General features: G+C 31.2%; 1 protein-coding gene across 1 annotated transcript in view; it reads left to right on the plus strand.

Moving 5' to 3' along the window:
* Window positions 1-25,593, plus strand: part of LOC129970282 (uncharacterized) — a 462,116-nt gene that overhangs the window by 387,884 nt on the left and 48,639 nt on the right. The window contains exons 6-7 of the mRNA XM_056084446.1: window positions 11,092-11,170; window positions 11,756-11,900. Coding sequence (XP_055940421.1) covers window positions 11,092-11,170; window positions 11,756-11,900 — 224 coding nt within the window. The remainder of the gene's footprint in view (window positions 1-11,091; window positions 11,171-11,755; window positions 11,901-25,593) is intronic.

Genomic DNA, 25,593 nt, shown 5'->3' on the forward strand with positions numbered 1-25,593 from the left:
AATCACATTCGGAAAGGTTCCACCAATGATTTTCGTTACAGTTTGATGAATGGTGGATTGAGGAGAAAGTCGCGCCGGCACAATGAGCATGGAATTGCTGTTCTCCAGAAATGTTGGGGGCAGGGCTCAGTTGACACTTGAAGGATGAACACTGGATCAGAACACCTTTGTCGGAACGACGCATTGAATGAAAAACTAAGCGTTTGTTGTGATTTTGTTGGAAAGTTTTGTTCCCCTTCTTCCTTGGTAGCTTTCGAAATTTTGTAATAGCTATTAAAGTGGGAGCTAAATGTACATCCTGTGGAATAAAATTAAGAGCTGCCTTTATAAAACGAGAATTAAATTGGAAAGAAGTTTGTTATCTTGTTAAGAAAACAAAATTGCTGGCCATCTGATGTGAACTAATTGTAAAGTATCAGCATAGAGGCTGGGGGACTTTGGATTCGAAACCGTATTCTACCAAATTACATTATAAAAAGAATAATTAATTAAAAATTTGTCGTAAGTGCGCTTTAAATGTCATTTCATGAGCCAAAGTGCTCCTGATTGTGTTTTTTGTTTGTTTGTTTGTTTGTTTTGAAGCTTGGACAAGCAGTTGTCATCTAAGTGGCCATCCTTTCTTTATACCATGGTATCATATTAAACGACTCCAGTGTTTTTACACCACCAAATGTTAATGTAAGTGAACTAAATAAAAAAATTCAGTGTTTTTACACAATAAAAAGTCAATATAAGTGAACTAAAATGGCAAATAAGGCACATTTTTGTCCTATTTTGAGACAGTTTAATAATTCATGTGCCTGTGTAATATCACTTACCTTTCTTTTCATACAGTTTGCGTAAGACGTAAATAAAAAAAACTCCAAATTTGCATTTTTTTAAAAACAATATACTTATTTAAATTGTCAACACGTGCCATCCATTATCTCTGCTTTGACATTCCCTTTTCTCTACTAATTTCTTGCGCATAAGTCGGCGCAAGAGTACGCCAGCGAAATAAATAACCGGCGATGATGGAAAGTACATAAATTCTCTAACCTCCGATTGCGCGTTCCTTTATTGATTTTAAAACTGTCAGTATGATTCAATCGTATGTGCAAGTTCAGGAAACTCTCAGTGGTGCATTCCATGTCCAAAACCTTACTATGATGAGAATGCCGGGAAATGATCCGACATTCTCTTATCAATCCTTCAATATACTGATATTTCGGAGGAAAAAATCCTGTAAATGATCCATTTTCAGTAAATAAATATGTTTTTGGAATTAAGATTAATTTCAGGAACGTGTTTTATTAAAAGTCAACTAAGTCATCAGTTTCCAACACAAATTACTACAAAAAAATATCTTGAACATTATTCATGATGATAGCAAAATCTTAGCACAGACTCAAAATCTTGATTTCAATATAAACTAAAACAAAAACAAAGTAGGCCAACATATTTTATGATACCTTAATTATTGGGCACATTTTGATAATAAATGGCGATGTCTTTGAATTTTGGTACAAAAAATATCCAAACTCTTTTAAATGTGAAAGAAACAGTTTACCCATCTGATCACAGATGATTTTTAATGGCACATTCTTAAATTCAATCCTTATTTTTGATTGTGAAAGACTTAAACCTTATTTTATGAGTTTTAAGTACAGTATGCGCCAAAATATGCAGTACTGAAACTCTCATCTTGAACACATGGTGGCGTTTGTCGACGAGGAGTAGCTCCAGCTACACGTGTTCGCAGTAGTGAAAAGGAAGTTGTGTTGTGCGGTTGTTGTTGGAAATGGGTCTCTCGACGGAGGAAACAATATTTATAGTTGAGCATTATTTCAGCTCATACGGAAGAGGTCCTGAAGGTAGACGGAGTTTGATAAAGGTGTCAGAACAATTCCGAGACAACTTTAATAAGACGGCACCAAGAAACAGAGTTATGCTGTCTATTGTTACGAAATTTCGCCGTTCAGGTAGTGTACTGCTTCGCCTGAAAGGGAATGTTAACGGAGAATGTGTTGAACTGTGAAGATCCACCAAGAACTGTGCTTGCATTACGTGAGAAAATCATCTTTTTTTGTTGCAGAAGTCTGCAATAACCATTGTTTGAGGATATGTGAACGATATGAACATATCTATAGCGAAGCGATGCACACTTTGAAGTCTTATATCACGCATACCGTGGTAAATCAACGTGCTAATAGTGTGTATGAATGCATGTGAATTTCTTTTGAGGAAAAATAAACTCACATATAACAATAATGTAATTTTGTCATCTTTTAATTTCAGTACTGTATATTTTGGCGTCTACTGTATTTTATGTTAGTTTGAAATTTAAAAAAAAATGTTATTATACTCATTGATTCCGTATAAATTATCAATTTAATTTCTGATTTTATTTTAAAAAAATTAATGTTTAGTGAATAGTTAGAAATATGCGACGAATTTATGGCGGAAAGCAGTGTCTCCGATTGGTGCTCCCAACTTAAGTAAAAACGCTTTATCGGTGGGGATCCTGGAGAAAGGCAATTTCTGTATTTCTGACAGATTCGAACTCATTTGCTGGCAAATATTTAATTCCTTTGTGATCACAACTAAATTGTTACTGTTTCATATATTATATTATTCAGTTCGAAAATTGAGTAAATTGTAACAGTTTACTTGAAGTTCGTTCAAGCATATTAGTGATATCAATATATTCATGATACCGAAAATTGAAACTGTTGTAAAGCTTTTAAAAAATTAGTTTTTTAAAAAATTAATTATGATTGCTTTTTTGATAAGATATTTATTATTGACATAAAAATAACTCAAATTTTTTATCTATATATAATCTTTTTTAAGAAAAAGGATCTTTATATATTTTAATGAAACTTGATAAACATGCATAACAATTTACGCCAAATTCTAATGCATAAGAAAAACTTTAAGATGCAGGTAAATTAGGGTTAAAAATTTGAATAAATATTTTCTTTCCCATTAATTTACAAAGCGATATTTCTGACAATGCTTATATATATAATTATTGTTTCATCAACTTAGATTTTGCCCCGATTTAAATCTTCGTGTTATTCGAAAAGTGTATGAAATTTTCATGCAAATATAGGGGGTGGGAGGAAAATAATTGAGAGCATTTCCTTTTTGCAGGAAAAAAGCAAAGAACAGAGTGAGAATCGTAAATGTTTATTATTTTGATGGAAAGAAAATTTATAACAGTTTTACACAGAAAAATTTTAAACGTCGGTAATCTTCCACGTGAGCTTCATTTGTGGGATGCAAAATATCCAGCTGATATTCAATTTCAGGCCAAGTTCCGCAAGAAACCTTTGCTGTCCATGAATATTTACTTCCGCCAACGATCCACATCAGCTTTTCGGCATTGAACATGCATGGAATATTTCAGGCTTAAATATCATAGCAGAATAATACTTTTGGTAGCTTTAGATTGAATTTGTTGCTACGACTTGCAGTTCCAGTTGCAGTTAATTGATGCAATGATCGGCCAGTTTCTTCCCTTGCTTCTTAGCCCTAATTTCCTTTAGCTCTTGATTTTTTTTTTTTTTAAGTGTTCGATGGTCAACCTCTTTTGCAATATGTGTGCAATTCGTTCTAATTATTCAGAGAATTCATATCATAAATAGCTTTCATATTTAAAAAAACATAAAAAGATAAATTGTTTCCAATTTGCCGGCACTTTCAGTTTTGTAATACTATTTCAAATTAAATATCTTTCGGCTGAGAACATTAAAATCATTACAGCATTTTTAATGAACTTAGCAAAAATAATAAGCTATTATAGAAAGAAGAGTGTTTGAACAACACAGAGAGAGAGAGAGAGAAACTTTTTCGCTAGTAATTAGAAGTCGGTGCTTTTAACTTAGTCAGATATCTTAAATGTATGGATTATTTAAATAGCAATAAAACTTTTCTTCTTTAATATTATTTATTTATTTCTTAATTAATGCTTTATTTTGAGTTTTAGGACTTTACTATTCATTGCGATTTGAAATCTGAAAAATAATGCCTTTACTAAACAGATTAGTTTAACAAACACATATTATAATTAACTGCGACACACTGAAATGGCAATTCTAATTGTAAAAATAATGTTGCATAAAAATAACTGTAAACATTATTAGAGAAAAATGGAATATGTTATAACAAAAAGAATTTCTCTTTATTCATTTTAATCTCTTTTTGCTTTTCAATGTTTTGCCGTGTATTAAGTATACATAGAAAAAAATTATTATCATTCAAAATTTGGACTGAAGAATTGAATTATATCTTTGTGTTTGACAAATCTGAGTCTTGCAAAAATGATTTCAAACATTACACGTGTCTTTGATTATTTACTTATTTCTATGTTATTGCCCCACCACCATCACCAGAAACTTTTTGAGTCATAATAAGATGAAATGTTCTTCCGCTTTTGCGTATGAATAAATCTATCTGCCGTAGAATGGGTGGAATTTAATATATTTTCAGAATGAACCTGAATCCTGATCTTACAATGCCACAGAGGCTATACTCATGCTCAAACGACATAAACTACCCAAGTTATTCTTCTTTGAATTCTTTCTTAGATAGGATGGTATGGCGTGTCCTTCCGATATCGTAAAAAATCACGGAGGAAAAGAAAGGCTCGCAAATGAGTCGCACAAGTTACCTGTCTTATGTCGTGTACCAACACTCTACGAGGATTTTTGTATTGGGTTGAAAAAAAGAATAATACCCCTGTCTTTCGATGATGGAAAGATAATAAAAACTCTATTTGAATATGAAAAATTACAATTTTGTGACAGACAATAGTGCCTTAAAATTGTTTTAGATTTTATACTAATAATTCCTTTATTTCTACCAAGTGGCTCATCCTCGTTCTTTTTCAATATTTCTCAAAACTCTTCTTTATCCATTTAAAGATTCGAAAACTACAAACTACACACATAAAGCATTGACAATAAATTTCAACAAATAAAGCGTCTTTTAGAATTTAGAGGGCTTCACTTGTAAAGAAGGTGCACGAACTTCCCAGTTGTTCTTGTTTATCAATATCAAAAGCAAGGATTCATCATATCAATTAGTTACAATATCCATTTTCACTAAAAGGGGAAGGGGAGTAAAATTGTACCCATTAAACCGCTGTTCAAAGACTCGCTTACATTTTTTCCCAATTGAAATCCTCTTCAGATTCCCTTAATAGAATTACTTTTAGCACAGAGTTTTCTCTCTGACAAACATTTCTGGCTCCCACTTTGATAACAAAGCGCCAAAAAAAAAATGCTTTGTTGAATGAAGGTTACAAATTGAACAAAAATGAAGGCAAAGTAGTTTTTATTATATAGGGAAATAATTGCGGTAATACATTGCAAGGAATGATGAAATTTTGAAGTTTTATACAATATCAGTGTGTTACATAAAAAAGTGTGTGAAATGCAGATTACATTATGAAATTTATGATACTTATCATTACATATAAGTACCAAATAAAAAGACATGGCATAAAGCTATCAAGTATGTTCTAATATTAAAATAATTTGATTGCCCTTATATTTATGAAGATATTTCAGAACAACATACAACAATGTGTAGAAAAAAATAAAAACTGATACTTGGGCATAGAAGGCTTAAACCTTACCTACAAACATTTTTTTCCAGGTCATGCTTTTAAATATTCGGGGTTGAGAGAGGATACCTGGGAAATTGACTGCTCCGTAATGACAGCATCACAGAGCGGCATAAGATGATTGGCGCTCCCTTAATGTGAAGTTTACATCACAAAATTTATCAATTTCTCTAGAAGTGATGTGAATTAACCGTTATCATATGTTTATGAATCCACAGTGATTTTTTTCAGATGAAATAAATATTTTTGAATCTGAATTTTAAATGGCAGTAAAGAGTTACAATCTATTAAGGAGCATTCAACTATAAATTTCAGTGTGTGGTAGTTTTCAAAACTATTAGATTGATATATAAAACATTCTAATGAACTTTAATAACCACAGTATGTTGACTCCATTATAAACTGAGCTTTTCCTATTTCATTTCCTATTTGTACCCCTAAACTTAAGTATTTCCTTTTTTCTTTTTTTCTTTTTTGAAATTAATAAGTTTAGGATGCAATATTTATTGAAATCTTGTATTACTTATTGTGATTGACAATGCACGAAATAAAACACATTTTATATTATTGTTAATTATGATTATGTCAGTATAATTTGTTTTCAAAAATGACTTTTAATTCCTCATATCTATTGTATACGAAAATATAACAATTTAACAATACCATATTTCAATGCTGTCTAGATATATGCTATTTCTTTCTTATACTTTCCCAACATTTTTCAATATTTATTTATGTTTACTTAAATTGTTGAATAATTTTCAGCCTCGCACAGAAAGATGAATATTAGAAAAAAGTCATTCTTAAAGTTACTTTCGCTTTCCTTGTAATATATCATTTTGTTTTCCTTGGAATCATTTGTATTGTTTTGAATAGGAACCATTTACATTCGTATTTCTTTCAAAGAAAAACTTATTGTTTTCAAATCTTATATTATTGTGTTTAGTTAGGATTTGAAGTCCAGTGCAAAATGCTGGAAATTGGCAAAATAGGAAGCAATGAAACATTAAACTCAATAAAATATTAAGCAGGCCCTGATGACTACTTGTTCATGAGGGGCTCAAGAAAAGCTGGAAGTGTCTCTTATCTATACTCATGTCCATGTATTAAGGATAATTCTGAGTCACGAGGAAATCGAACTCCAAAATACATATATCATCCGTAAAATGACTACATACATCTTCAAAAATCATATGAAAATTTCTGGAAGTCACCAGATGATACTGATAGTACGTCAAAATGACGAGAGTGATGTATAAGGAATACAGGCAAAGAAGTAAAATGGTTCGCAACCGCTTTATAAGCCTTTCAGTGCAATAACCACATAGTTATGACACAAAGGACGCATTTGGATAATTTTTTACATGGTAGAATAATCGGCCATCTGGAATGTGGGCGTACCCAGCTATCTGTATCCCAGTATCCGAGGAACTTGGAATCGCCCCGAGTGTCATCTACAGGCTTTCGCAATGATTCCAAGATGATGGTAATATGAGTAGACGTTAAAGCACAGGTCTCCCGGAGCTCCAACGCCGAATGACGACCGACATTTGGCAGTTGCTGCCAAAAGAAAGAGACGGATCACAGCATCAGACCTGTCTCGTCAGCTTTCTTCAGTCATTGGTACGACAGTTTCAAGGCAGACCGTGTACAGACGCTTAGGACAGATTGGTCTCGTATGCTCGTAGGCCTGTCAGATGTGTTCCACTTACTGCAACTCACTGTCGCCTTCGGTTAGCCTCGGGTAAAGAGTGTGTGAACCGGAACAGTGGGATTGTGTGAGTCCAGGTTTAGCTTGCAGTCTGATTCTCTCCGGAGTTTCATATGGAGAGCGCCAGGTACCCGTTACCCCCAAGAGAGTATCATTGAACGACAACGTTACGGTGGTGCAGGATTGCTCGTTTAAGGAGGAATTATCATGGGTTACAGAACTGACCTGCATGTTCAAATTGGAACCATGACAGGCCAAATCTATCGGAACGACATTCTGGAACAACATGTACGTTTGTTTCGGGGCGCCATGGGCTCCGAATTCGTGTTTATGGATGACAACGCCCGTCCTCACAGTGCAAACATCTTAAACGAATACCTCCGATCAGAGGATATTACCCGTATGGACTGGACAGCATTCTCCCTGGACTTGAATCCAGTAGAGAATGTGTTGGACATGCTTGGCCGACTACTTGCAGCGCGTCAACCATCTCCTCATGTCTATCGGAACTTCGGAGAGCATTGCTTGATGAGTGGTGTAATATTCTTTTTTTTTCCCTGAACTTGCATTATCCTTAATTTAAGGACATGAATGTATATAAAAATAAAATGAAGACCCTTCTGTTCAAAAAGTATTGTTAATTAGTTTAATGTAAGATTTATTGTGAAGTAATTATTTCATACTGAACGAAAATGGAATGCACTTATTTGGAATTTTTGTGCCCATGTTTAAGTCTTCTTTGGTGTTTTGATTTTTCTAATCGTTTAGTCGGAAAGCATATATTATAATAAGATTTAGGAACTATAGCACACATGTTTAAAATATGAAGATGGACTTTAAAATAAACGGAAATTTATCAATGATGTGATGTAAAACGATATGAAATAATAAAATTTATATTGACGAGTTTTAAAAAATAGCTTCTATCAAACTCATTTATATTTGCTTTATTGTTATTCATGTTGTACTGAATAACTGAAGAATAAAAATATATAAGAAGAAATAAAAAGAAGAATTGCTTCAGATAAGGAAAAAAAAATGTCGTTATCTCTATGAACAGCCGATTCAAGATGAGCTTTCAATTTTGAATTAAAATTAGAAGATTGAATGATACACTCAATAGACCGAATGAAACATTATAATAATTGAATATTACATTACATTGTTGATTCCAAACATATGCGTGAAAAACTCGCGCTTATTTCAACAATCGATTAAAATAAATTAGTCATCAAAATTGTACCTAATCATTTAGAAAATGATAAAATTTCGTAAACAATGAACCTTATTGGGAAATTAGTGAATCACTCCATAATTGGGGGGATTGGTGCAATTTGATTCTTTTTTATTGAATCTTAAAGTAAAATTAGCATTTCATTTTGTGTAGCAAAATGTTCCAATAATTTCGATTTAAATATTCACAAACTGTGCGAATATATATATATTCATAAAATACGATTTACTTCTTTTGTTCTGGATTTGAAAATTATTTAAGATATAATTTTTAAGGCAGCATTAAATTCGTGGCAGCTTTGAATAAAATTCCTGGAAATCCTTCCTTTTTATTTTAATTACGAATATTTCCAAAAATTACATTTGTTTGAAACCGCTGCAAATTCTTCTTCCACACTTTAAGTTGCCACTTAGATAAACTTGAATAAATGTTTTGTTGTTTCTGCATTCCAGTTATTTTATTATCTGAAATCGCTAGCAAATTTCTTTTTAACAACCGCTTAAATTCGCTTAATTCCCTGTTTAATCACTAAGAAAAGATAAAGGAACAATATCAATCCCACTGAAAAGCTATTATTTCCTGCTAGAATAATAGATTCTTTTTTAAAGGACTCATTTAAAATGACCTCAGTGAAATGGATACTCGTTAACTCTAGTTCACCTCTTCAATTCCGATTATTAGATTACAAAAATGGGAAATATAACAAATATGCGATGATAGATTCGAAAACAACGTAGTTTGACAGAATGAATCTTTGTGTGAATTCGTCCAAATAAATATTTTAATTCAATAGTTGGCAAAAATTAAATAAACAAAGGAATTTCTGTCAGGTTTGCTTTATCACAATTTCTCTATTTGATAAAATGATTTCAATTTAGTGTAATCTTACTAGCATTTATTTATTATTTTCTAAATATCAACTTTATTGTAGATGTCTATTCTATGAAACAATTATTAAAGTCATAATGAATATTATGTTAATTAACTCTATTATATTGCTTTAGTCATTTAACAAACTCAAACATTTTCGTTCTTAAAATATTCTACATTTTAGAATGTAATGTGATCAAATAATTTGTAACAAATTGTTTTATCGCATCACATTACATATTTATTTTCCTCACACTTAAATTTTCAAAGATAAATACTCTATGATCTCAAAAGTGAAATCTCTCCTGCATTAGAACGCAGCACCCATTCTGTAATGCTCTTACAAGCGTATTCTCTTCATATAAATATTTATTTCAAAATATATCTGTAACAATGCACTGCGATGTTCCATTTTCCTCACCGAAAAATAAGAGCAATAAAACGAGCATATTTGAAATATTGAATTTTAAATTGGGAATTACTGAAATAATCTTCTTTCAAATGTAGCTAGCGACTGTTACTTAAAAAATAGAAAATACTATAGGAGCATTAGATGAATAAACAAACTATCTATGTATATCATAATACATTTTGCTTGGGACTTTAACACTGAATGAATATTTAAAAATAAGTATATCCTAGAAATAATAATTCAAAAAGGTCATTTATCTATTCCGAACTCATTTATTATTTTTAGTATGAATATGACTATCTTCTTAACTTTAATTAGGAAACTACATTTTTCTTTCATGTTGCTTTCCTTTTTTTTTAATTACAGATGCATTAAGTGATTTTGAGTTATATCAAATTCTATAATTTATTAAAAAATAAAAGTATCAAATCAAAATCGGATAAGAATACAATGCGGATATCTTACAACCTAAAACGGAAATTGTTCTTTTTTTTTAATAAGTGCAACAACTATGAGTTACATGAAGAAGTAAATCTTTCTAATCGTTTATGGTATAATATTGTCAGGCTATAAAAATAAATTTTTCATTCATCCGTCAGCATTTTCTCATGGTTTAAGCAATAGTATTTAAGTAATTAATTAAGTGGAATAGTTTATCAATAACCTAAAATGCTTTTCATTACAATCTATCATGCATTCATTTTTTTTTTATAATTTAGCAAAAAATGAAAATTTATTTAAATTAGTCTTTAAGAAATTTACTATTAATTAAGTATTATTATTAAACTACAATTTCAGATTTTTTTTTTTTTTTTTTTTTGTCTTTCCTATGTGCTACAGATCTAGATTTTTCTTGCTGGGTGGAACAAATGATCGCATCAGCGTTTCACTTTCTTCGTGGATCTAATCTATTTTCCTTTTACGACTGATGGCATTTCTATTTACTGTGTTTTTACGCGACTTTACAAAGAGAGGTGAAAAGGCTGGATTGTCTATTCCTTCGGAAAAACAAGGAAATGGACAATCAAAAGAATATTCATTTTCTCTTTAGTTGACATGAAAAGACCCTGTATTACAAAATAATTGTTTTATTGGAATATTTTGAAATTTCATTCTATTAATTAAATGTTACAGCTGCACTGTTTGACACGTTAAACGTGAATTTTAAATGATGAAAAATGAATCAAGACTTGGACCAGGGATTCAGAGAAATATATGTGCTTGCGAAAACTAAGTTTTTCTTTTCTTTTCAGCTCACTACGATATTTCATTGAGGTATCTGACACTCGCAGACGCCACAAGAAGTCATGAAGAAGTAGTCGTTATGAACGGGTGAGTAGCATTCACGTTATTTCAGGCTCATTACCTTTACCATATGCTGCGGCATTAGAGTTAAAGCGTTAGATATGGGTCCTCAAAGAAACTGTTTTTCTACAAAAATGCACGTTGACACATAATAAACTTAAATTTGTGCGAAGTATAGTAATTTAATAAAAGCATATGGGATGTGGAGTTTCGAGGAAATCTTAGAATCTGGGATCAATGATTTTCATTTTGTTTGTAATAACCATCAACAGAATTTTCGCATTGATGATAAGAAAGTAATACAAGAAGAAAATTCCCATTCATTAATGAACCTTTTGAAGCACTTTGGCTTTAAATACGCTGTCTTAATATTAGTGCAGGACTGAATGCTTCCATTTTGAAATTCCACTGAATCTCTTTTCCTTTAATTTATATTTATCGGTATATTTTTGGAATGACTGTGATAATTTATTTTGGGCAATGAGCACCAATTTTATCCTTGTTTTGTTGACCCCGTTTGCATTTTAAAGTTGCATGCATGCTTAGTAAGCATCAAATAAGCATTTTTAAAATCAATTTTTCATCATTTCACATATTATTTACGTTTTACAGATGTTCTGTCGACCCCTTCGTGCTGGATGTGTATCCGCCGGTCGACGGCGTTTTGAGATCCCAATTTCGTGCCTTCAAGTTCCAGAGCTCAGACTTCGTCATCTTTCTGGCCACAGTCAGCGTCTGCTTACAGCAATGTGTGGAGGTGAGTCTGAAATATTATTTAATCTTTTATTTTTATACTTCCCATTCCGAATTACTTTAAACGAGAAAAAAAAAAATCCATTTTTCAGTTTCAGATTTTTATCCTTTCCCCATTTCCGCTTTTTTGTGTCCGGACAAATTCTATTTTTTATAGAATTTCCTCTGTTTACCTCTATCACTATATATAATTTCAACCGCAGTTTTTCCAAATTTATGAGATCATATTTTAAATCATAAAGTAGTAATGGAGTGGTATAGTAATAGTTGCTTTCAATAAATGTAGGCTTATATAAGAATTTAATAATGCCATTTAATAATGCCAAAAGAATTTAATAAATAAAAAAATCCATTTTAATTCTTTTATTAAAATTCAATAAGAATGCACAAACTAATTATTTGGTTTGCATTCCAAAATAAATAAAAAATAAAATAATAAAAAAGGGAAATAGCTTGTATAAAAAATAACATGATAAGGAAAACTTAAATTATTTTATAACAAAATTAAATATTATCAAAGAACGATTCATTAACAATTTTATGACCTTGAAATAAAAGTCATTGCTCTATAATATTTGCTCGAAATTACTTACTTCGGCTAAAATGAAGAAATAATTTTTCGAAACAAATCATTTTTATTCAATGTGTTAGCGTAACAAATTTGTATTTGCAGAATAATGCAATTTATGAAGTGTGCTCCACATATGGATTCCGCTTCGAAGGTTATCTTTTCTAAATAACCTCGGAGAAAATAATGCAGTCGCTTTAAATTTAGTGATCACGAGACCTTTGTATCTAAAGATGCTGCTTTCAAATGTTTTGGTTTCGAGGAAAAGGTTCATGAGTAGGGGCCCCATTGATGCTGACATTAAATCAAAACAAATGGAAAATGGCCCAAATGCTATATTCTTCCGTGCTAAGAACCAAGTATGCGCAAACCAGCTAAGTTAGTCCTGGAGATCTTTTAACAATCAAAAGTATTAAATTTCAACTCATGAAGAATTTCTAACTAAAAATACTTTTTAACAGATTTTTCGATATATATTTCTTTAAATTCGACATCTTCTTATTGATATTCTTCGGAGAATTTCGATTGCATCTTAAAATGCTTCAAAAAATCAGATTTTAGCAACTAAACGTTGTTCCATAAAGCCTTGATATGATTATGAAATTTGTTAACAAGATACTGTTTTTTAAAAAGAAAATGTATAAAAATAAATTAAAAATTAAATGAAAGCAAAAAAAATGTCTGAATTTTAAAATAAATAAATAATAAAACAAAAGAAAATCAAATTAAATACTTTTCTATTTACTTCACACTTTAAAAGGAATAAATCTATTCAAACTTAATTTCCTGAATAGGAATATTTGTTATCTAATATCATCCTTGAATATTGCCGAAGAAAAGATTGAGATATAAAGACAGTATTGCAAATCTATTGTATTACAGTATTATGATGAGCCTCATGCTCTCTGGGTAAATACATAGCGAAGACCATATACGAATCTTTTCTTTCCCTCAGACATAATGACGATTTATGTTCATATGCCAAATGACTTCATGAATTCAGATTTTTTTTATACAATTTGTTCACTTACATTAAGTAAATAAACTACTGGCATAGAATTATATTGCTAAATAATATATTTATCATAATAGAAATTCTTTAGCAAAAATTCTGTATTTGAGTATATTATGCCAATATCTAAATTTAAATCAAATATTTTATAGGGACACATACTTGTATCCATATTATTGTTCCACAGAACTGTATCAATTGCAATCGGAATTATTTATTTATTTTCGCATATTGATTGACAATTCTTAAAATATATTTAGAAGTTTCTTCCATCTTCACAAATACTTCACCGGAAAAGGTCCCTGCTACCATACCAGATTTGAGAAACGGGGAGGCCATGAATTCAGTTGTCTCGAATTCTTTTAGTGATTATTTTTGCTTACTATGAAACTTTAATTATCCAATGTGCAGCAGCAATATCATGCGATAAACATGAGCCTACAGCAAGTACTTATTCAGTTCTTTTCAGCAAAGTCCAATTCTCCTACAAATAGCATTTCTGAGCATTTTACCAAGGCCTTTCTTTCCGACTTTGAATAGGCGTCGTTCTGTGAGTAGGTTACTTTGCTTACGAGCTAATCCAAAAAAGTTTAAACGCTTTACAAAGATGAACATTTTGCCTCGTAATAATAAGAAGAACTGAAGATATTATGTATATATATATATATATATATATATATATATATATATATATATATATATATATATATATATATATATATATATATATATATATATAATATACATAATATATATATATATATATATATACATAATATATACATATATATATATACATAATATATATATATATATATATATATATATATATATATATATATATATATATATATATATATATATATATATATATATATATATATATATATATATATATATATATATATATATATATATATATATATATATATATATATATATATATACCGGGTGCGGCATAAATTCAAGCAAACTTCAAAAAATCATAATTAAAAAAAGTAATGATCGAAAAAAATTGCGGTTTGCGGGAATATGTTCAGAGATCCTTTGGAATTTGTTATTTCCATTAAAACAATGTATTTAAAAGATGACCGATAGATGGCACTCACACGTCATATGGAGACTGTTTATGCAAATCAGTATACCTATAAAACATAAGACTGGAAATGGATCTGTCATTCGACGCCAGTAGCATGCTATCGCTACCGGATCGAGCATTAGTGGTGAAACTGTTCTATAAGAACGGTGAATCCGCGACTAAAGCATTGCGACGGTTACGGACTGTGAAAGGAATTAAGACGAAGAGAAACCCAATTTCATTGAATGGGATATTGAATTTAGTTCGCCGCTTTGAGGAAACGGGAAGATTAGAGGATCCACGAAACGGCAGACCGTCCATCAGCGCTGACCGCGTCCCTTTTGTCCAAAGGGACATGAGAAAGGTGGCAGCCGAGACTTCAACGGGGAGTTCCAGTGCACGTGAAGCAGGTAAAATAGCAGGAATTCCGGAAAGATCGATCCGACGCATTCTGCACGAAATCTTGAAGCTGCATCCGTACAAGATAGAGGCATTTCACCAGTTGTTGCCTGCAGATTGCGAGAAAAGACAAGCCTTTGCAACATGAGTGCTCGCACAAATGGAACGTGACCCACAATGGTTACTGAACATCATGTGGACAGATAAAGGCCACTTTTCATTGCATGGTGACGTCAATATGCAAAACAGTCATATTTGAGCAGCATCAAACCCTAGCACGACCAAACCGCTACATTCTCCACGTGTGACTGTTTGGTGCGGATTTACTGCGCCCTTCATTCTAGGCCCTTTCTTTTTTGAAGAGCGTTGTCCTGTATCCGGTTGGAAAACCGGTTTTGACACTGCAGAACTTTTGCGAGACCACGTTATGCCTGCTTTGCAGCAAAGACGTGCGTTATCTTCTGTCACCTTCATGCAGGATGGTGCCCCGCCCCACGTTGCTAGTTCCAGTAAGACTCTCCTCCTAGACACATTCACTGAGGACAGAGTGATAAGCAGAGGATGTAAGAGTAAATGGCCCTCACGTTCGCCAGATTTTTCTCCAGTGGACCTTTATATCTGGGGATACCTGAAGTCTCATGTCTACCGGGGTTGTCCTGCCCCTTTGATGGAACTGAAAGATGCCATTCAAATGGCCGTTAGTGGCATCGATGCCGACATGTTACACGCAGTTGTGATAGGCGTAGTTACGCGCCTCATTTGCTTAATACCTTGTGGTGGCGGCCATGTTGAGCATCTTTTGCTTTAAAATAAAATGTACTATAATGTTACTGTGCTCTGTTTTCCTGATTTGCATAAACCGTCTCGGTATGACCATGTGAGCGCCGGTCATTTTTAAATACATTTTTTAAAATGAAAATGACGAAATCCAAAGGCTCTCTGAACATATTCCTGCAAACCACAATTTTTTTCAAGCATTACTTTTTTATTATGATTTTTTGAAGTATGCCCGAATTTATGCCGCACCCGGTATATATACTAATTTTAAATTTTTAAATTTCCTTATTTAGTTATCGGTTATTTAAATATCTGATTCCTTAATAGTTGGTTATATAAATTCCATTGTGTCTCGTATAACTTACATTACTTTTCAAAGCGCAGCTTCGTTCAAATTATTTCCCAAAGTTTCTGTGAAATTCTTTTTTCACTGAAAATAGTGCAAATAAAACTTCGCAGAAAAAATCCTGCAACTTTTCCAAATGAATTTGCTGTTCCACCTCAGCCAGGTTAAGAAGAGTAAACTGATGATGATGGTTTCCAGTGACGTCATGAGAATGATTCCTGCCTCAGTGGATGCGCATGGCTGGAATGCCCAATGGACCGCGAGCCTCATTCTAATTCTCGAAACGAAAATTCTCTGGATTGGATCAGAGTTCAGTGGTGCGGAGAAGTACTCTTTCTGGATGATTTGAGGCCGTAAATAATACTTGATTTACGGTGCGGAACGAAAACTGAGCATCATTTTTGCTAATAGCTCTTAATGGCAAAATGGTAGCGATGAAAAGATATTTCGTGTATTACTTCGAGCTAAGTTATGGCTTGGTTCTGCATATTCATCCTTTAGCTGATGTTTTACAAGCGTAAACAGATGAAAATATTTTGATCATTCCTTTATAAATAGGTAATAAATTTGAACTTTGAATCTTAACAACTCAACCTTTGAAAAATCCATTTGCGCAGTTAAATATTTGTTACATTTTCAGTTCTCTTAATTGGTTGGTGCTTTATTACAGTAGATCGATTAACCAGTTCGATTACCACCCCATCAACGTTTTGAGCTACTTTGTGGTACTTGAGAATTTAAAATGAAACAGCTTTTTTAACAATGGCTGTCAATCGTCGAAAATCGAACTGAGAGCGGTTGTAACGTCGGTAAATGACCTGATATTTATTTCTCCCCTTTAAAGATTAGTTCATTGATTAGCTCTATTAAATTAAAATACAAGGAGAAAACAGTTAAATGACCCCGTTTCAAATTAGTCTATAGGCGATTCATGAACTAAATGGCTGAAATTTGTGAAAATGTATGAGAAACTGTATATAGTGATAAGAATGTTTCAGCATAAAAGAAAATAGCTAACACATATTACCATTAAAAGGCATTGCATCAAAAGGCAAACACCTGTAGGAAACCTGTAAATATGTTTTATGTCACGCAGTAGATGTTATAAAACCAAGAAATATTGGCAATCTGGTTTTCCTCGTGTTTGCTAACAGACTCGTTTAGTTTACGAGATCACTCTGTCTTAATCTCACCAAACTGTAATTCCATAGTAACGATTTTTTGGAAATAGCTGATTTTGATGGCGACTAGAAAAGGTGTAATGACTCTTACAAAACTGGAAGAAAAAAAAAAGAAAAAAAAAAAAAAAAAGAAATTTGAAGAAGCAGAATCGATGGCAGCTCTTCCTGGAAGGAGAAGGAAATCCGTTTCTCTAAACACAATAGAAGAGGTTTTTGCTTTTTGTGGAAGAGGGAAAAGATACAAATTCTCGTTGGTGGCACTAATGTCAGGTAGGTAGTGCCATCAACTCTTTTTAAGGCTATGCGGTGTATCCTTTCATATCATTATTATCCAAATGAACTTAAGCGTATGTTGTGGTTGCTTCCACAAGATTTTGAGATCGACACCGGTACTCACTGCAACTAAAAGCTCTTGTTGATCATGGGTCGCAAAACTTCCTAGGCAGGAACAAAGGGCGCTTCTGTTGAATGGTGCAAAAAACACGCACAATTGCTGATGTTCTTAGAGATTTTGATTCAATCATCTAAGCTGATATACGGTGTAACATGTTTGCATTATTTATTCTTCTAAAAGTTACATTCCACAGATTCCATGACATACTCGGACAGCATTATGCATTGCTGTTATGAAAAGAAATTTTTCTGGCTCAGCGAACGCAATCTTTATGTCAGATAAAGCTCCTCCATACATTGCAATGGATTAAGGGCCTGCCTAGAAGACTTCTAATAGAAGAACCTGTCATCCGCAGGCACTTCTGTAAACTGTGGCCTTCCTTATCCTCTAAACACAATCCATGCCATTCTTGGTTGTAGGGCCATTTCATACGTCTGGTCAGGAAAGGGACTTCAAGATCTTTAATGCTGAACGTTTCGAAGCATACAGTTCGGGCAGATATGGAACATGCCATCTTGCGCACATGAAATCTGAAAATGAGGGTTTCATGTGAGATAAGTTGAATTATAACTTTCTTGTGTTTCATTCGTTGTTGCAATAAAAATTGTGCAATTATGTAAAAATGGGAATAAATGTGAAACTGTACACAGAGTGAAAGTAAAAATGGTACAAATTTCAAGAAGTTTCTAAATCTTATACATTGTAAAATTGCTTAAAATTCATAAAAATAAATAATGTTTACCAAAAAGTGTAATTTTTTATAAAATATCATCTGATGACGAAATGTGAAAATTGTTATTTTTTCCCCCTTTTACTTGTAGACTAAGCTGATGTAGCGTATTTTTATTATTAACCTTCTAGAATTCTGAGTTAATATATTGCTCAAAAGCACTGATTAGTTATTTAAAAAAATTTCTTAAATCATTTGCTTTCAATTTCATTAGAATTATCTCTATTTTGAGCTATACACATAATGTCAGCTCAGAAGGTTGTCTTATTCTATCAATTTTTATCTCAAAGATTTATTAAAAGGAATTTAAAAATTTTTTTTACAAGAAATGTACTACCAAGATTCCATAACAGACTAAATAATAAGAGGGTGTTTCAATTCCAAGGGATGTAATTTCAGTTCTTGTTACAATTAAAAGCGACGATTTAAATATGTATGAACAATTAAAGCGAGATTTTTTTTAAAACCTTTTGGTTTCTCCCATCATTATATTCCATAAACTATAAAATTTATAATTTTTTAATAAAATATGTGTCTCTCTTTTTTTTCAAACTATTATGGAGGGCTATACAAGGCAAGACATTATAGAAAATCAATGAAAGTTATTTAAAAGCACAAAGCACTACAAAAAAATATATGAAGTATTTGTATATTGTAAATTGAAAACTGTGTGTCTATGAAGTGAATTCCAATTACAGTTAAAATAATCTTTCTTCCCAAGTGGACAAGCAGAAAATGTAAAATATATTTCTTACACATAAATTTTGGGAAAATTTTATAAGGCTCATTGTGTTTGGTTTTTTACTTCAAGCTATAATATATTTTTAATAGTAAGGCTTAAAGAAGCTTTAAAAATATGTTGAGAAAAATTCCAACCATTATATATTATAGTTTTAATTAAGCTTTTAATAAAAATAATCAAACCTATTCCTTACATCTATAACTATATAACATAAATACTGAATATCATTGAATATATTTCGGTGTGAAACGATCTATACGTTAACAAAAATATTACCAAAGCTACCTTTAGTTATGTTTTTATTATTATTATTATTATTATTGCCCTGAACCGCAATGCCTTAAAAATTATATTGCAACTTCTCGGGCGGATAGCTCCAGACTCCATTCAGATACATTTACGTGGGTTTGATGTGCTCGAACAAGTGACGTCCTCGACGTCTGATTATTGTTCAAAATTTCAAGGTACATTACAACGTACTTCTCGTGACCCTCCAATTCTAGTATAATTAAGATTCTTTTTTTAAAAAAAGTTTCATACTGTATTGAAGAATAATCACAAAATCTATTAAATTTTTTTTTGATTACATCTGTAAATAAAAATAATAAAAAAATATTACCCTAATTCAATTTACCAGATGTTTTTTTTTTTTTTTTTGGAAAATTTGATAACCACAAATATATATATTTTTAGGCACATTTTAAGAAAGTTTGCATTGTTACACGCCTTGATTTACAGTAATTTAAATTGCTTTTCATTTTTAACAACAAATCTTGATTTTCATATCCTTCTTTTTTTTTTAAAGACCACTTGCTGAATTAACTAAGCAATTATAATTTTTGGAATAATGGAATTAATAATAATAATTTACGTAATAATCAGATGTCGAAATTAATAATTAATAATCTATAAAATGTGCATCGAATGCAAAAAACAAAACAAAACAACTATGCAGCACTTTGAATTGATTAATACTTGTTAACGTTTCTTGTATCGCCATTCTTAGATGTTCTACCCCTCTGAAATAAGCAAAACGAATTAACGAATTAATTAGTCATTTTTCAGTGCCTTTTCCTGTATTACATTGTTGCGTTTATATCTGTCGTAATGCTTCGTTTATTTATTATTTTTTTCATTATTAAGTACCATATTTGAACTTCGTTTCAATAATCAAACATTGCTATTTTTAAATATGGTCGATAATAATGATTTAGAAAGCATATGTGTCTCTAATTTAAGATTTAAAACTCTATATATGGAGGAAGGCATGAATTTAATTATTACTTACTGAAACTTTTCACAATAGAGTATTCTGATTACACATTGAAAAATATAAGACCTTCTTCCTGTACACGACTTAATGATTTCGCGATTTTCACAAATTCTAATACAAAAACATTTGGATTTACATAATGTGATTTATTTAAATACTATGTTTTGGTCTCAGCTATGTCAGTTGCATCACTGGTGCACACGCACATACACACACACACACACACACACACAAAAAAAAAACATTTGTAATGTACAAAAATGTATTGTAGCCTGGCCTTTGAAATTCTTGTGTTGAAATATGCTTAAATATCTATTTGATTTGTATTCATTGTAGAATCATATGCTTCTTGATATCATCTTTTATAAATGAGACACGGGTCTTATTTCTTAATATGACTCTTACTCTTCAAAGAAGTGGAGGAGACATTGAATGAAGAGCAAAGCACGGAAGGATGCAGCTGCAATTATTGAAATTCCCCTCACCTCGAAGATCAAATGTAGGCTCACGAAAAATCGGAATCATTTCCAAGAGGGAGGAGGTGAATAAGTGAGAAGGTGGGTTGTAAGTGGCGGCGGGGCATTCATTAAATTCCCATTATCGTCAAGAACGAAATGGAAGAGCACCCTCTCCTCGCACCCCGAATATACGTACGGAATTCTTTTGTAGGAAGAATATTTGACATAAATAGATTTAGTAAGTTATGTAAAAGCCCAAGGTCAAGAAGATGTGTCTCATGTTCATGTTTTTATCTGTTAAACTTTAACTAATCTGTTTAAAAGGAAAATTATACACAAATAAAAATAAAAAATGGAACAAGGCGATTTTGTAAATTTGTAATCATCGTCCATTAATTCTTATTTTAAATAAAATAATCTTTTGAATGAAATGAATTGTTTTTTCCAGAACATATTGCTATTTTCTGAAATTTTGCTTATAGCACTCGATATCACGTTCTGAAATCATCACATCGCGTTTCCTGAAACGACATCCAAATATTACAAGTGCAGAATGTCTGTTTCTTTTCTATAATCTTAATATCTAAATTTAAATACTGTTTAACCTTTAGATTAATATTTGAAAGAAATTCATGCATGCTCTGAATGGGGGAATGTTAAAGAATGACGAATGATCTACTTTTCATTCTTTTCCGGTCATTCTATATACTAAAGAAATAGAAAATCTCTGTACACCATTCTCGTCCAGTGTAATGTCTTCTTCTTGTCTTCGCAATTATTCTATTCATCACGCGTGAAATGATACACCAGGGTAAAAGAATGGATAGCTTTTCTTTGCACATATTTCTCTCTGCATTTTATGAAAACAGGAGTCGCAGCAAAAAAAAAAATTGCCTCATAAAGCAGTTAACAGAGAACTAAATCACTGTGCCCAACACTCATAAAATGTTACGAGAAGTAGAAGTATTTCAGATATTGTACCAATTTGAATAAAATCCACCTAATTGCATAAGAACGCTTTTTGGAGTATGATTCTTAAGTTTCAAAAGCGAAAGAAGTGATTTTTGAATATTTTCGCGATTTTGATTGTTCATACACATTTTAAACTCATTATACGTAAAAAATTAATTCAAATAATTACGGACAAACAATTGAATGCAAAAGCGGTGGCTTAATTCAAGAATTATAGTATTTTGGCTCTAAAGGAAATTCCTCTGTAGGCTGCTGTACGGATATGAAAGTATTATCTAAAGGCGGATAAGGCACATTATCAAAGCAAAAACCAGTTTAGAAACATAAAGCATCAAATTTACCTACAAATTTGGAAAATTCTCTGCAGATTCAAACAAGGATAAAATTTCTATATCGGTATATCAGACTCTGAAAAGTTGTAAGCGTTTCACTGCAAACATTATTTTAGATAAATGTTCATTTATATAGACAACCGGGACATTGCATTACAAACTTTTATATTTTAATTATTTTAACAATCATTAATTATTCCCCCAAAAAATCAGCTAAAACACCATACACAAAAAATACACTACATATTTCACATAATTAACAGAGTGGTGTTCATTCAAGAGCTCAGTTATGTTTTAATATGGTTAAGTATTGTTTTAAATAATACAATACCGCATTGAATAGAATGTTTAGCAAGTAATTACCAATTCAATAGGTAACATGCACAGATTTGTAATAACAGAATAATTGATAACCATTTAGTTGTTCGATGTATTGAATTGCATGTGATGTCGCTTCAACAAATGATGAAGCCATTTTATGTTAACAACGGCAAGGTATACTAGACATCCCTGCATTCAACTCAAAATGAATGTCAGAAACATAAATTTCTCTAAATGCAAGTTTAAACTCAGCCACGAATAGTTCACATTATGTTTTAAACCTTTCAGTTCCAAAACATGGCAAGCATTTCTAGTCACAACCACATAACAACAGACCGCTAACAATGCATTAAGATAAATACAGATAATTCTGTTCATTTGAACCAAAATTACAGCTGATCAACTGCCATTCAACTTTCAGTCACACTAAAATTAAATATAGCATACAGCTTGCTACTCAAAGCATTATATTTTAATGTATCGTAGTCAAAATTATTTGACAACATTATATTAAAACTTTAATGAAATAATTAATAGTTTATTTCGAGTACTTAATTATTAAGTTGATACGAATTATAACCTCATTATAGGTCCTATAAATGCCACACAACTAGATGTTTGTGGGAAAACAATATATAATGGAATAATAAAAGATATTATTATGACATAAACTATTCATTAGATGTTAGTGAAATAAATTTTTATTTTTGTATTTAAAGTTTAACAATTTAAAATCTTAGCGAAACTAATTTCCAAAAGGCTTTACGGCTTTCTGCATTCTGTTCCATCGATCACAAAATGATTTTTACATTAATATAAGAAGTTACAGTTCATTTTATAAACAAAGAAATTTAGCAAAACATAAGTATTGAAAAAACATATCAAACATAAAAAGAAGCATCTAATCCTAATGAGGGTGATTCTAAGGATAACTTTCAAACATGGATTGAAATGGACTCAACATGGATCTCAATAAATGAGATCCACACTTATCTTACATGTTCACTGCATGCAAATTTCATATTTTTATACCAAGCGTATTTTTTAGTGTGACAGATTTCATTTGTTTCACTCTCTCTTTTGAAATTAAATAGAGACTTATTTGGGATAAATCTTTGAATTTTTATCCGTTAAAAGAGCGATATTGTAGCGGGTCATCCTCCAAAACTTCACGTCTCAACTACATGAAAACTTTTGACCATGGACACGAGCATCTAAACTTCACTCAAGCTTTCTGATCCTAAAAACTTTGTCATTAAGGCATCACGGCTAGAAAATTATAAAATAAGTGCATTTTACTGTAAGCACTTAACATTAATCATAGATAATTTTAGAATAATTGTTGAGTATCCATGAAATGTGATTCGTGTAACATTCGATTAAGAAACTAGGTTTCTGAAATTTCTTCAAAACATTGCCACCATGGCGGAAATGAGGTGTTTGTAAACATTTGAAGGAAATTGAAATGACAGCCGATTCTTAATTTACTGACTGTCTTCGAATAAGATCATTCCCAATCACTTGTCTGCGAGATGCCGCTTGAAATCACGCAACATTTCCCAGGGAGAATTGTTGTTTGGGGAATTAAACGAAGTGACTACAAGAGTCCGTTTCTTCCGTTAGTGCAACATGAACCATTGAAGCCTTGATTCCGTTTTGTAATATATTTTGAATTTTCCTTTGAAATGAATAAGAGTTTGCAGCTTACGCTTTCGTTAAATAATTTTTTATTTAAATGTTGGAAGCTCAATGTATACAATATATATATATATATATATATATATATATATATATATATATATATATATATATATATATATATATATATATATATATATATATATATATATATATATATATATATATATATATATATATATATATATATATATTTCATTTTTGTGATAGCGGAAATTTCCATTTAGTGATCCTCGTAAACTATTGCTCAATTTATTGAAACAAAGTGTATAAACAATTTGCATATAAATATATGGATATATAGCAAATGATTATAAAATAAAAAAATGAAAATTCATTAAAATGAAATTTTTGAATACGCGATCGGTAGCATTCGAGAAAAGGAACAATACATTAAGAACATTTTTTTTGTTTAAAATATACTCACAGAAATTGAAACAGAATTATATGAATGCATTTATAGAAAATGGAAAGGACAGAAAATTCTAAAGCTAAGTGCAAATTTTAAATTATCTATAAGTAATTACAAGTATTTCTGTGTTGCACACAATAAAACATAGATAGGAACCTAATTTTCTGTCACTACGAGGCAATCTACTTTAAGTTTCGATAAAAGCATTTATATACAAAATAGTTGGATCAATTATTCATTGTCTACTGATGAAATATGTTTTAGACAGCTCCAGAATTTATTATCTTGCCTCAAAACTAACGGAATTTCTCTTTGGAAAACTTTCCGACGTTGAATATGAAAGCCTAAACCATATGCCCCATGAATAAATGACCGGAGCTGTTCTGGACACAAGGTTATTGAGCCGAGCAATGAAAGATGAAACTAGAAGAATATTGAGAATGCTACAATACGGGGTGCTTTTCTTCGTGTAAACATTGTTTAAAATTAACATTAACATTTCACATTATCTCCACTGACGAATTCAGTGTCCCAAGTTTAAGAGTAGATTTCGGGTACAATTTACCATAACATTATATGTTTATTTATTATTTTTACAATAGATCAGTGTGCTTTAGAAATTCAGAAAATGAATATAACGTCACTTGCTTTATGTAAACTGGCAATCCAAAATAGCTTCAGTAAGCATAGATAAATCTATAGAATTTTCCTGTTTCCTAGTAAACATAAAATTGGAACTATTTTAATAAAAAATCTTTAATAATATTCAGTTTTATAAGTGAAAATATTTGTAATACTATTCTATGAATAAAACAAAATTTCTTGTTGATAATAATGAACCGATAAAAAAAAGTTACAATTGCCAATTGAGCTTGATGTTTGTGGTATCAATTATTTTAGAGAAATATCATATTTCTTTGAAAATCGATTATCATCCATTACTTTTTCTGTCGTTTGTAACAATGTGTTCAGAAAAGTTGATTTGCAGAATCAGTAATAATAAA

Source organism: Argiope bruennichi, chromosome 1 (assembly GCF_947563725.1).
Source record: "Argiope bruennichi chromosome 1, qqArgBrue1.1, whole genome shotgun sequence".
Taxonomy (NCBI): Eukaryota; Metazoa; Arthropoda; class Arachnida; order Araneae; family Araneidae; genus Argiope; species Argiope bruennichi.